General features: G+C 41.5%; 1 protein-coding gene across 7 annotated transcripts in view; it reads left to right on the top strand.

The window, feature by feature from the left end:
* diaph2 (diaphanous-related formin 2) overlaps nt 1-12,401 on the top strand; it is a 344,356-nt gene extending 331,955 nt beyond the window's left edge. For all 7 annotated transcript variants that reach the window (XM_047584557.1, XM_047584556.1, XM_047584558.1 and 4 more), the window contains one exon: nt 8,315-12,401. In XM_047584557.1, the coding sequence (XP_047440513.1) occupies nt 8,315-8,379 (65 nt within the window). In that variant the 3' untranslated portion in view covers nt 8,380-12,401. The remainder of the gene's footprint in view (nt 1-8,314) is intronic.
* Nucleotides 12,402-13,507: the final 1,106 nt, after the last annotated feature.

Here is a 13,507-nt window from a genome sequence, read left to right on the forward strand (position 1 = left end):
ACATATACTGATGACACTGATTTCTATTTTTAATGTGTGCTTTAAACGATCCCAGTTGGCGTATTCACCCCCAGACCTCTAAAGTGCTCTGAATTGTGTTGTGCCAGGTTTGGGAGATAATATTAAAGTGCAAAGTAAATTCAAACAGGTGGGCAATTTTTAGCAGTTTCAGGAATTTACTCTCGAGGATATTTGTTTTCTTTCATGGTTATGGTTAGGTTGGAGCCTGCCTCCTGAAACTTGACTGCTGAGAGGATAATCATGAATGGGAGTTTTGCCTCAGGCACTGATCGATCGCAAAAGTGTTTTCATATAACTGTTCATTTGGGCTGTGTGCGCCTCTGCTGCATCCCAGAATGCCGAGAGGCATTGTTCCGTGACTGAGGAATCAAGTCCAGTGGAGATATTTTAAGGAGATTTCTGAAGCCGAGGGGCCCAATGAGAAATGTGCGCTACCCACACTGTGTCAGGCTTGTTGTTTTCAATCACAAATCTAACAAACGTTAGCCAGGCTTCAAGACGAATGATGGATTTTTTTTTTATTATTATTTTTTTTTTTTTTTGTGAGGTTACCGCACACCGAGAGTCACACTGAGCGCTGAGTGCATGCTGTGCAGACAGGTTTTATGTGCACAAACACTTGCTGTTTTGTCCATGGTAGAGACCTGTCATAGCTTCACTGCAAATAGGTAAAACAGAAGTTTTCATCCTTCAAATAAATAAGGATTTGTGTGAGCATGTGCACTGAATTCCTACGTTCCTGAAACAGGTTTTGTGCCGAGCAGTCAGGGGTTATTATTTTCAGACCAAACTCTTTTCACCACAGGTAGTGTTGTGGTAGTGAGTCACTGCGCACATTATATGTTGTCTGTATGTGAAAATAAACATGACAGGGAGATGTGCTGCATTTATGTCAGTAACAGCATCGATTGGGCAGTTGCTACAAAAAAATACTCCAATTTTGAATGAAGGTGAAAAGCTCAGTCTTGTCAATGTGGGTTTGGAAGTTTTAAGAGAAGTTGAGTCCTAAGAGAGACCGCCATTGGAAAGAATGTCTATATTCACTATCTAGGTCATGGCTGGTATTACCAAACATGCACATCACGGTGCCCACTAAGATAGAGTGGCGATAAAGGCATGGAAAGATTAACCACATCCCTGCACTGTCCAAACCGATTGCATGTGTTATGACCACTCTGCTCTTTCGCAAACCTCTCCTCGTTACTGTTTATCTCTACAGGATGTCAGTGGCACCCACTTTGCCTCCAGATTCTGTATACAAACTGTCAAACAGGAATGCAAACTCACATGAAAACACAAGACTTGGCATCCATTTAAGTGAAAAGGCAGCGTTATCGTTTAGATTGTTTGCCGTTCATCCAGGGTGTTTGGAAATCACGAGTGGCTCTCGTTTTAGAGTAAACACCGCAGGTAATGTCAGTAATAAGAGGGATTAAAAGGAGAAATGTGGGAGAGGGCAAGAGGAGGAGATTGAAAAAAAGCGGGATAGAAAGAAGGAGTACAGTGTGAGGGAGAGAGAAGCTCAAGTGGGAGAATTTCAGTATCTTGCCTCAGCATGTTTATCCAGGCCTGTCTTAGGCATTTCCCTCTGTCATGGCACTCTGATCGCCTCTGCCTGCTACGGCTTGCAAAGAAAACACACCAAAACACATCGAGCGGCGGATTGCAGCCCCCTCACTCTCAGATCCCCTGACATTTGTGCAGCCCTATTTAGGCGATCCTTTTGCAGGTAATTCACATTCATGTTTAACTACAAGCTCATTTCATCTTAACATCACAAATAAAGGGAATTTGTAGAAGTCACTTTTAGGAAATCAGTAAATGCAAATGTTGCTACTGAGCCATTGTTTCCACACTTTAACACTTGTATTTTTTTGTGAGTCACAGTTTAGTTGTAGTGCATGTATGCATGCACTTATGCATTGATGTGGTAATTGTTTTACACGGTTTTACCACTTTTTTTTCTTCATGAGTGGAACCGATAATTATAGCGATGGCAGTTTTTCAACATTTTTATAAGCAGCATCACAGGTCAACAGTTTCTTCTCGTTCATTTGATTGTTAAACTAAAGAGGAACTGCAAAATAACATTAGTTTTCAGTTTTTGTTTCCAGAAGACACCTGTAAACTGTAAACTAAAGAGTCTTTTTTGGCTCTAGAGTAGCTGCAAATAGTTTTTTTTCTTCAAAAACCAAGATATTCTTCCTAAAAACAAACAAACAAAAAAAACGAATCACAAAAAAATAAATCTAGCCTTCATAGGACAGTTGCAGTATTTGTAATGTTCTACCATGAATTAGTTACTGGTGTGTGACTTCTGATATTACATAGGTCACTAACAGGCAGACCCAGAATATACATACATATGGTGACTCTCCAGACAGATGAGAAAGTCAGAGGTAACTTACGCATGATAGTAGAAAGAATCTGCAGTCATACACGTTTAGTTCTATGTTACAAGGTTTCTTGATCATACTGGATTCATTTGATCTGACTGTCAGGTATTGATCACATGCCGATGTTGTTAGAGCTACCAGGCCACTAAATACATATGTCACTAAATAGTTAAACATTAAGATCTTCTGGACCTTTGCTTTAACACATTTTCTCGTCCTGGACCTCTTTAAAATTTAGTTGAATACCCCTGTGACAGAAAAAGCTCCCTGACCCACCTTTTCCTCAGCTGCACTGGGTTTTCCTCCCCCCCGTTAGAGGTGATTACTCTTACCGGTGAATGAGGGTCTGTGTTTGCCACAACTGTAGTTTTGCAATACCCGACCCATAACTTTCAGCAGGAAGAAATAGCTTCTCTCCCTCTGCATCCCATTTATACACCGTATCTTGTTTCTGTGTAGGGAGTTCCATTACTCTGTAGCTGGGAGGCTGGTGGAGCGGAGGGGGGGAGGGAGGTGGAGGAGATGAAAAGGGGTGATAGTTTGAACTCATCAAAATATGAAGAGCGGAGCGGCTCAAACTGGATTAGACACAGGCAGCAACATCTTGTCATTGCTCACTTAAGATGGAGAATGCAAGATTTACAAAGATATTCTATAATAGTACACTACAATGAAGTTCCCTCCCTGTGTTTTGATGCGTCCTGCTTTCCTTCTCAACTGTTTTACCCTGTGGTGATTACAAATGTCTGAGCCCCCTGTTAAGTCAGGAGGTTTTTGTGATGTAAAAAAACAGACATTCGGAAATCATATCAAAAATTGTGGACATGTATGTCAAAAACTGAAAACTCTGTAGTTCAAAGAAGAAAAGACTGAAAAAAGAAAAAAAAATGTGGAAAACCTACTGCGCTGTGCACATCCCTGAAGTAATACTTGAGGTTAAAGCAACCTTTTATTTGGTTACAGCTCTCTGTTTGGATAAGAGTCTATCAGCTTGGCACATCCTGTCTTTTTCTCCTATATCTGTCACATTGTGTCTTTGGCCTTACACAGGTGGTATTTTTTAAGATAAAAGAACAAAAGTTCTGATATGATTTATCTTTCTTTGATTTTTTTTTTCATATCACAGAAACCTGCTGATTTTACTGGGTGCTGTAGATGTTTTAGAACCACTGTATCTGACCTTGATCATAATTAATTTAAGCGTCATGTTTAGAATTGAGCGCTTCCCTTCAAATATTAAGCAGCTATAACATAATCCCTGTGAAGGTGTCCCTGTTTGTACTGGCCTCTGAGAGGTAAGTCCTCAACGCTCCAAAGTGTTTGATAGATGATTTATGGGTTTCCGATGGTTTGCAGATCAAGGAACTCTGTCATGATGTAATCCCGTGCAATTAGCCAAAGATGACAGTAGCACAGAAGTCATTATGATATCTTAATCTCCTTTGGAGAATTTCTCTTTTGAAGACATTTATCATAAAGTGAATAGACATCTCAGTGGAGGCCAGGAGGAGGCCTCTGCTGTAGCTGTTTAGTAATCTTGGCGTCCTCTCCTCCTCCCATTACCCTTGTCTCATTCAGAGCCTCACCCTTGTGGCAGGGATCATCATGATATACATGCGAGGATTTGCCTCTGTGCATTTGAAAAAGATGAGGAGTGTGTCTGTGTGTGTGTGTGATTTCCTCAATGCAACGCACCGAGCCTTTTCCCTGCGTACCACTTTGACACTTAAGGAACAATGTATTTCTGTGTGAGTGAGGCAGAAAGAGATAGTGTGTGCATGTGTGTCAGTGACTTCCCCCTCCATCTGCCCACCCTCGCAGAAATCCTCGGTACATTTAGTAACATTTTGAGAGACGGTGCCAGACGGCATTTAATTAAGTTCTGGTATGCCAACATCTCCCTGCTGTAACATGGAATACCTGCTCTTCTTTTGTCAATTTCTTCTCCTGTTCTTATGCTCCTCTGTGTCACGCCTACTGTAACTCGGAAAGACGTCGCCTCTGGGAGAAGCAGGTAAAGAAGCCATCAAAACCAATGCGAGTAGAAAGAGTTGCAATCAGTGCACCTAAAAAAAAAACCTCGAGTTTGTCTTTTGTGTGGATCTCACCTCCTTTTCCCCAGCCTCGCTTTGTTTCCCTCTCCGCCTGTGCTCATGTGTGCGCTTGAAGCTTTCAATTCAGTAGAGGCTACTAGTAATGTTTCTCTCCCAGTAGAAATGGTTGCTGTTTGTTCAATTGTTGTGATAGATTGATGTGGGCTGGGAAAAGATGGGCTTTTATGCACCTGAAGATAGGAACAGAAAAGTCTTTATGAGAAGCCAATAGCTCTCCATTCGAGGATCGTCTGATGGGAGTTGCATTTTGCTGGAAGTTTTTCTTCCTCTTTGGTGAAGTCTTTGAGGAAAGCTTTCCAATATATTCAGGCAGTAAGGCAAGACACAAATACCCCCGACGGGCACTTTTCATTTGTTATTCCAAGAAAAGCTGCCAGCTATGTGGCAGTGTTCCTTTAGGGTTTCAACAAGTGGTCACACTAATGGTCTGTATTATTTTCAGTTAACGGCATTCAAAACGACAGCCTCTCCACAGAACAAAGCCAACAACGGCTCGCTCCACTTAAGTGCACAGCCCTCCTATTAGTATCAATACACCTGTACTTTGGATCGATACCGAGATTAACACAGTGCACTGGTGAAGAAAGCTGATGGCGAAAGATCAAACGCCACTGTTTGTACTGCTGTATGTACTTGACAACATGTACATTTGAAAATGTTGGTTTGATGTTGAGTATTCTGTATATTTTGTGTGACTCAAAGAATTTCTATGTTGTTGTCCTCATCTGGATAAAAAAGCATTTGTGCAGCCTTTGTTCAAGCTCTCAGTACTGGTGGTAATTTTGATAGATCTGTTTGTTGATTGTTTCAGTTTGTCCTTTGTGATTTTTTCTCATCTCCTAATTGGTATATGGCTTTCTTTGTACAGTCTTCTTTCATCCCTTCCACCATTTTTTTCCCCTCCGTCCTATTTACAGTAGTAGATGTATTTCGCCCGTTAGAGACAGTGGGTCTGTATTCTCCCTGCTCTGTTTGTCATGTTCCTCTGATCGAGTGAGGGTTGGAGGAAACTGCCTGCCCAGAAATGAGGTTACAGCAATTGGGCTTGCAAATGATTGTCAGGGATGGATTGTGAATGATTTACTTTTTTTTTTCCTTTAAACTGTCCTTTTTCTGTTTTTTTTTCCCTCATTTTTTTTCTTTTGTGTACCGCTTGTATTGAAAGGAACTGTTGTATAAGTCATGCTAACACACCGACGCACAACCTGTGGATGAAAAAATGAGTGCATGGGTTCGTCAGAGTGAAGCGTTTGGATGCGCTGCCAGAACATGTTAACTTTAACGGTCACCACGAAGAAACTCAAAGAAAAAACAGAGAATACACAACATTTATTCATTTTTCTTAAACATCTCCATCAGTCTTTCTTTTGGTCCTTCTGTTCCTCCCCTCTCTCTTCCTCCCTCTCTCCCCCTGTGCACCATCTGCATGATGCTTTGTGTCCAAACTGAAGAAGGAGTGCTTTCTGTTCTCCGCTGTGACTGTGGAAGTCTGCGGATCTGGTGTGTGCACTTGTTCGTGTGTGTTCCTAGCCATCACAATCACTCTCAGCTCATTACCTGACATGATGGATGGAGTGTGTGCCATTAAACAACGCCCAGCCCGGGACGCCTGGCACCCTACAGCTGGCACTGAGTAATGGGCACATTGGGGACAGTACGCTTGGAAATACCAGGGAGTCCTATGTGGGTGTGCCTGCAGTCATCTCTGTGGCTATGCTTCCTGGTTCTGTCCAGCCCCACCTGCCACCTGGCTGCCCGGCGGATGCCATGGGCATTTCTGGGCAGCCATGGTTGGATAGCTGAGGAGGCAGTGTTTGTATGACTTTGTCATAGAGCTGGCAACCTCACAGAACCCAGAATGTGACTGGTCCAGCAACCCTGCAGTCACAGATTTTCTGCCATGACTGGCTGAACAAATAAGAGCTACATCTGATAATTTTATAGCATGTTAGGCCTGTTTAATCAAAGGCATATGGTGCACCTTTTAATCTCACCTTTTTGAGACAGCTTGAATGTAAAACACACATGGTCCGCGTCTACATTCTGTATTAGGGCATTTCAGCTGTGGGCAGGTTTGTCTGGGAGGTCTGTGAGCAAGTCAACATGTGCTCTACTGTACCCCACAGAAAGCTAAAAAAAAAAAAAAAGAGAGAAAATCTTCTTCACGATAAAAGCATCTTGTGATGTCATCAGTAGAAAGTTTTTACTGTGAGGCACCAATTCAGGGAGAAAAAGCTCCCTTTGGTTCTCTGTATTGGTTCTCCTCGATCTCTCACAGTGGATATTTTATTGGACGGACTTTAACATAGGGCCGGCCTCTCTGGAACAGTTCTTGAGTGGTTTAGATCTTATTTAACCAGTTGGCAGCTATATGTGTCCTAGGACGACCATCCTCAGACAAAACTAATTTGACTTGCGGTGTCCCGCAGGGCTCCATCTTAGGGCCATTCCTCTTCAGCTTGTATATTCTACCACTCGGCAATATTGTAAGAAATCACAACATCCATTTCCACAACTATGCGGACAATACTCAGCAGTACATCCCTGTGAATTCAAAAGACTACAAATCCATCAATAACCGTAAAGCATGTATGTCTTACGTAGTATTGTGGATGAATCAGAGCTTTTTACAGTAACTAAATTATCTTTTATTCCATCACCTGAGACACATTGCTAAAGTCAGACCGTTTCTGTCCTAGGCAGATACAGAAAAATTAATTCATGCTTTTATCTCCAGACGAATGGACTATTGCTGTGCTCTTCTGTCTGGTGTATCCAAGAAAGCAATTTCTAAGTTACAGCTTGTGCAAAATGCAGCAGCACGCATTCTGACAGAAACCAGACAGAGAGCACACATCACTCCAGTTTTAAAATAGCTACACTGGTTACCTGACAGTCAAAGAATAGATCTCAAAATTATATTATTGGTTTTTAAAGCTCTAAATGGCCTTGCCCCACCTTATCTCTCTCCTGGGGGTCAAATGAAATCTTAGGACACACATTTTGACTGTTGATTTCACTTGAAATGTTTTTTTATGTACTTTTTATTATTCATGCTTTTATTTTGCTTTTTTTTGTGGGAATTTGTGTATACATGTTTTCCTAATGTCTTGATTGTCTTTTCTGTTCTGCACATTGCATGAGTTGTGCTATATAAATAAAGTTTATTTTCATCATTATTATTATTATTATTAATTAGAGGCAGGATGTGTTTCGTTAAGTACGTTGGCTGAAAATAACCACGCTGTAAAATAAAGCTGATATCTAAATGTTGAAACAAGGTAAAAACCACAGAGATTCAGGTAGAAGCCGCTTAAGGTACAGGTAAGGAAAACCTTTAAACCGTATGTATATTCATAGTCTCATTACTCCTCACCTCTGCCTTGTTTATGTAGTGGTCCGTGTGCATTTACTTTGTCTGCTGTGCATATGCTGCATCTGGTGTGACAATAGTTGAGGGGCTCTTGAGTGGAAGCCCGGATCAGGAGCTGAATGGAGTTACTATGACACCAGACACAAGCACCTCCACTCCAGCAGCTTCTTCTGTTTCTCCATCCTCCCCTGCTGCTCCGCTCTCAATCAGCCTGGATTTGCTTCATGTTGTTTCTCCTCTCCGCCTCTGTTCTCTGCCTCCTTTGGTTTCTCTATACAGTCTTTCATTTAGTTGAGCTCCTGCACCAGAATGGATCAATGTAACAACACTTTCTTGTTCTTTCTCAGTCTCACACTCAGTTTCTGATTCTTTGTTGTATCTTTTTTTTTTCTTCCCTGTTTCCTGAACAGACAACCGTCGTGCTGTCCTGGAAAGGTCTCGTTCCCGCCACAACGCAAATCACCAAGCTCGATGATCACCCGCGCTTACCACAAGACGCTAGATAAGTGCCAAAGAGGCCTGCGAGGTGGAGACCTGGAAGACATCTGAAGGAGAGACGGAGCACCCCTCACTGTGGCACACACTCAACAGGATCACACACAGACACACGCACTCACTCAGCACCAAGTATTGAAAACAATGCTGAAAGAAGCTACACACAACTGAAGAATCAGACATTTAAGTTTCTTGCTCTTCGTCTGACGCCTTACATATTTATTCAGTAATTTCTCATCACTGATCACAAGTGTTTGTGTACTCTCCGGGTGGTTTAATTTGTTTTAAAAAAGAAAAAAAAAAAAAAAAAAGACCTTTTAAGGCTACTGCTCCTTGAAATGAAAGATTTTCATTGTTTGAAAATCCATTTTAATTCATGCAAGTCTAAGCCTTCTACGTTAATCCTTTTATAATCAAAATACTCACAGATCTTATACAGTTTTGACATGAAACATGCATCGAACACTGCAGACAACAGACATTCTGCCGAGGACTGCAAAGTAATGTATGCTTATCCTGGAGAACATACCGCGCAACGTTCATTCAGCAAATGGGCAGCGGGGCAGCTGCTCTTTAAATGGAAGACAGGGATTTAAGTCCGGTGTTGGCAAGCCTTCAAGCTGCCGGTGTTATCCTGAACAAGTCACCAAACTCTGAACCGAGGAGGGACTTGTTGTTGTTGTTGTTGTTGTTTCTGTCAGTCCTTCCTTCAACCAACATCAAGACATTTCTCAGTACTGAATTTACAAAGTCCCTGTGGATAATTTAAATCCAGATCCCACAAAGCCACAGGAGCTGGCCCCCGTCTACACCAATAACTCAGAGCATGTGACTCACGGTTCTTGAAACCATAATCTCCATTTTGACAAAATGCATTTTATTTTTAGTTGCTTAATATCTAACCGATGCCTACGGGTGCTGATCTCTGTCCCAAGGTCGCTTTCGCTGTTAACATGAGAGACTGACACATTTTTAAATGCATAGAACTGCCTGGGGGAACTAACGTGAACTCTTTGACCTTTCCTGCGCTTGCACACGTTTTCAGTGGGGGACACTTGATTATACAAACGTATTACCACATTTTTATTAACCTATTTCGATCTGTGTGTTGTTTTTTTTCTTAATATGAAGACTCAAAAAGGAAAAAAAAAGCAGTCCAGCAGTCGTTAATCTGCTTGGAGACCAGTTGTTAGAATTCGATCCACTCAGAATTCCCACAGCAGATTTTTAATGTGTTTTTTTTCCCCCCCATTGGGGGAAAATAAAGATAAATAATAAAGATAAATAAATAAAATCTAAATAAAAAAAATAAATAAAAGAATCACCACAAAGGAATTTGTTATGCTATGTTTTAACAGGAGTAAATGACATAATGTCTTTGTCTTAAATTAACCACAGACATTATTTCATTTACAAACAAATCCTTAAATTAAGGATTTCATCAAATCCTCTAATGAAAAAGGAATATTTAAAAAGGGGCTGAGAAAATTCATGGATGGAATGGGTTTCAGTCCTGCACTCTGTTACATTCCCTGTTTCCTGGTGGTGTCTGTGATGCGACGGCAAAACACTGCTCCTACCTGGAGAAATGGCCTGATGCTTGGTGTACCAGATAGTTGAAACTTTGCTGTAAGCTTTGTTCCTCTGCATATCCCCACCGCCGCACAGATTCACGTGAACTATTTATTCATATATTCATGCCGAGGGCGGCCCTGTCCCCTCACTTCCCTAAACTGTAAGCAGACGCTGCTAAAAACAACCACAGAATCCACACAGAGACGGGGCACGGGCAGAATAATCGTCTGAGGGGCACAGCAGACAAGATGATGCTTGTCTTAGCAAGGGAGTCTCCAAACGCCACCCAATTCCCCAGCACTAATGGTATAAGTGACCCTTTTATCATAATACAACTTATGTTACTAATACTATAACTCAAGCTGCAGGCTTTTGAGCATCTGTGCGCTTCTGTCTGGGTGAACGTACGTGTGACTTCGGAGCAGGAACCCAGGCTAAAATAGGATTCAATGTGCTTTACTCCTGGGTGGCTGGATCCAGATTTTTCATTTCAACAGTCTGCCAGTGCTGCTTGTGGTGCGTCTGTTTCATGATGCCTCCTCTCCCAGGCTGCATGCTCCTAAAAAATGCAATTTTACACATCATCTCGGCTCAGGGTGCACCCACAATGCTTTGAGAAGTCTGCATATTTAAGGAGACTATAATTCACCTCTGAATATAAGGTTGGAGCAGTCATACAGGGAAAGCATAGAGAATGAGTTTTCTGCATAACGGATTCCGCGCTGATGGGAGTTGCGAGGATGTGTTGTACACAGCAGAGATGGAGGCGTGCCATCAAAGACGGCGATTTCCTCTTCCTAATTGCTACTCGCTCTTTGTCCTCTGCATCACCACACCCGCACAGTTTCAAGCTCTGAATGAAACCTGCTTTTTCACCATTAAATTTTAATATCCGTCGACACCAATGTGTGGTATTTGGTGTCATTTTTACCGTTCGATTTGATCCTTTACATGCCAAAACAGACAGTGTTTTTTTCATCATTTGACTGAAAACCTTTTATTCGTTACTCTCGAAATTTGGATTTTCTTGCGTATGTGCCATTTATTTTTCCTTTTTTTTTATTTTGAAAAGCAAGAGCTCTCGTGTCTTTTTGTCAAACGGAGAGACGTATTGTACAGACGTATAGTAAATCATTCAAAGTAGGAGATTTGATGTGATTACGATAGTGACGTGGTATTTCTTATCTAAAACACTGAAACATCTTTTGTAAGATGTAATTTATTTGGAGGACATTTGTATTATTTTTTTTTTTGTAAAGATTACATGTAGAACGTGCTGAACTGAGTTCTAAAGGATGTTAACTATTGTAGAAGTGCATGCATCTTCCCTGCAGCAGACGTCAATACCAACACTATTTGAATGTTGAGGAAAAGAATTTCCCCATGAGGGATCAATAGAGGAATAAAAAAAAAAGGAACAATACACCATGAATCTTAAGGGTTTCAGCAGAACTAATGTAAACTTTATTTTACAGAAAAGGGAATCTTCTACAATGACAACATTCCTCATAGTTCCTGTAAGTGATTGTTGTATGTCTCCCTCGTTCCATCTTTTAGGATAATCAGTATGTCGTGTTTTTTAATAGAAAATAGCGAGTCTCAGGACAAAGGACCTGAACGTTTCCATCATATTCGTGTGGAAAAACAGCTGCTCATCTGCGTACATTTTTTGCTTCCAAGTGCTTAAAGCGAAGCGACTGGAGTTTCCAGTTCAGCTGCTTCGCTTTAAATCACCCAATACACAACAACCTGAATGACTGTGAGTCTTTCCAGTCATCTTTTCTGCTTGTAACTAACAAACCTGAGCTGATGGTATGACTCATGCTGATGTAGTGATCGTGAGACCGAGGAGGCAGGGGTATGAAAGAGTTCTGCAAAGATGCCATTTCCGTGGTGACTGGTGGTTATCGAAAAGTTTGCAAATGTTACTAACTAACACTCACTGACTGCGCACTTTACCTCACTAGATATTCTGCTCAGGCAGAGAGAGATTTGTCTAAGATTCGTAAATACAACATTGCCACTAACAGAGTGAACTATTTGCAAAGTATTTCTTTCAGTAAATAGTTCCCAGCTGCCACATATCCACTTCTTTCCCGCTTTGTTAGTGCTTGCTATTGATTTGTGCGAGACCAATTGCGGCTGAATCAACAAACGATGCTCCTAACTGTTGACAAACCCTGTCCGAGCATGATGTGTAAGCTGCCATATCCCTGCCTACCTTCCTCGTTGTCATCGAGTTTGTTTTATTGTCTTAAGAAACATTTATATTTGTAACATTTTAAGTTTATTTGTATCCTTAGGAACATGAACAAAAAAAAGAAAAACAACAGAAAACAAAATGGTTATGCACTTCCATAAAATATGTAATGGAATATGATACTAAATAGTAACCACTTTGTGATATAAACTGATTTGTGAAAGCTACTTTGTCTCCGTGTCTTGTCTTTTCAGTTTGCCTACATGTCAAAAGAAAAAAAAATTCTGTCAAGTTTTATTTCTTTCTTCTTTTTTTGTTTTTTTTTTAACTCTTTGATATAGACTGTGGCAGGACGGTACATACCTGCTCCAGGTTGACGTATGGACGGGGATTACAGAGAGCGCTAGGTGTGTTAACACATGATGAATGGGACAGTTCCACCTATAAAAGCAACATATTTGGACCTTGGTGTCCCCACTGCTTTATCTTCCACAGTGTCAAAGGCAAAGTGATAATGCTGTCAGGTCCTACGGCAGTTTAGGGAAATTACAACAGACTGAGAAAGACGCATGCAGAAACATTGCCCTTTTTAATCATTTTCAGACCTTAAAACCTCCCCTGTGACTACACTGTCAGAGAACAGGCAACGGCAGCGTATAAATTCAATCATTTGTTTATTATTTGATACTAAAGCATTTAATATGATAACGAGGGAAACAATTTCTGCGGGATTCATCTTTTGTAGACCAGCAGTGTGCCTGATTCTATTACAGGCAATCTGAGTTTAGAATTAATAATAAAGTGAGATCATATTTTATTTTAGTGTAGCAAATGTGGGAAAATTGAACGGAGTGTGTTTCTGCGTGCGCCGTCACTGTGTTTCCCCAGCCGTGTGTTTGTTCCTCCCTGTCTGGCTGCCGGAGTCCCAGTGGTGAGTGTCAAGTTGCAGAGCAGAGCTGCTCCTGTCTCAGCCCCTTAGCGTTACAGGCCCACCACCAGCACCGAACACGCTCAAATGCAGTGGTGTGTTCTCCCTGCATGTGCCATGTCCCACTTCCCCGCTGCAGCATGACATCATAAAATAGGGGCTGACATGGGGAAGTAACCCCGTGGCCACAAGGGCCTCTCCCTCGCTCTCTCGCCGTGTGCACACACACACTCACACACTAGCACACAAAGCTCCGTCCTACCAATCTTGGGACTGATGTTCTCGGAGTCTCTCCTCCTCCCAGTGTGCAGCCAGACAGATGGAGATTCATCTCTCAACAAGCTGTGATCTGTGTTTAGAGATGTGTGCTGCAGAACACAACTCTAATTAGGTTTATTGTTGATC

This window comes from Mugil cephalus, chromosome 5 (genome assembly GCF_022458985.1).
Source record: "Mugil cephalus isolate CIBA_MC_2020 chromosome 5, CIBA_Mcephalus_1.1, whole genome shotgun sequence".
Lineage (NCBI taxonomy): Eukaryota > Metazoa > Chordata > Actinopteri > Mugiliformes > Mugilidae > Mugil > Mugil cephalus.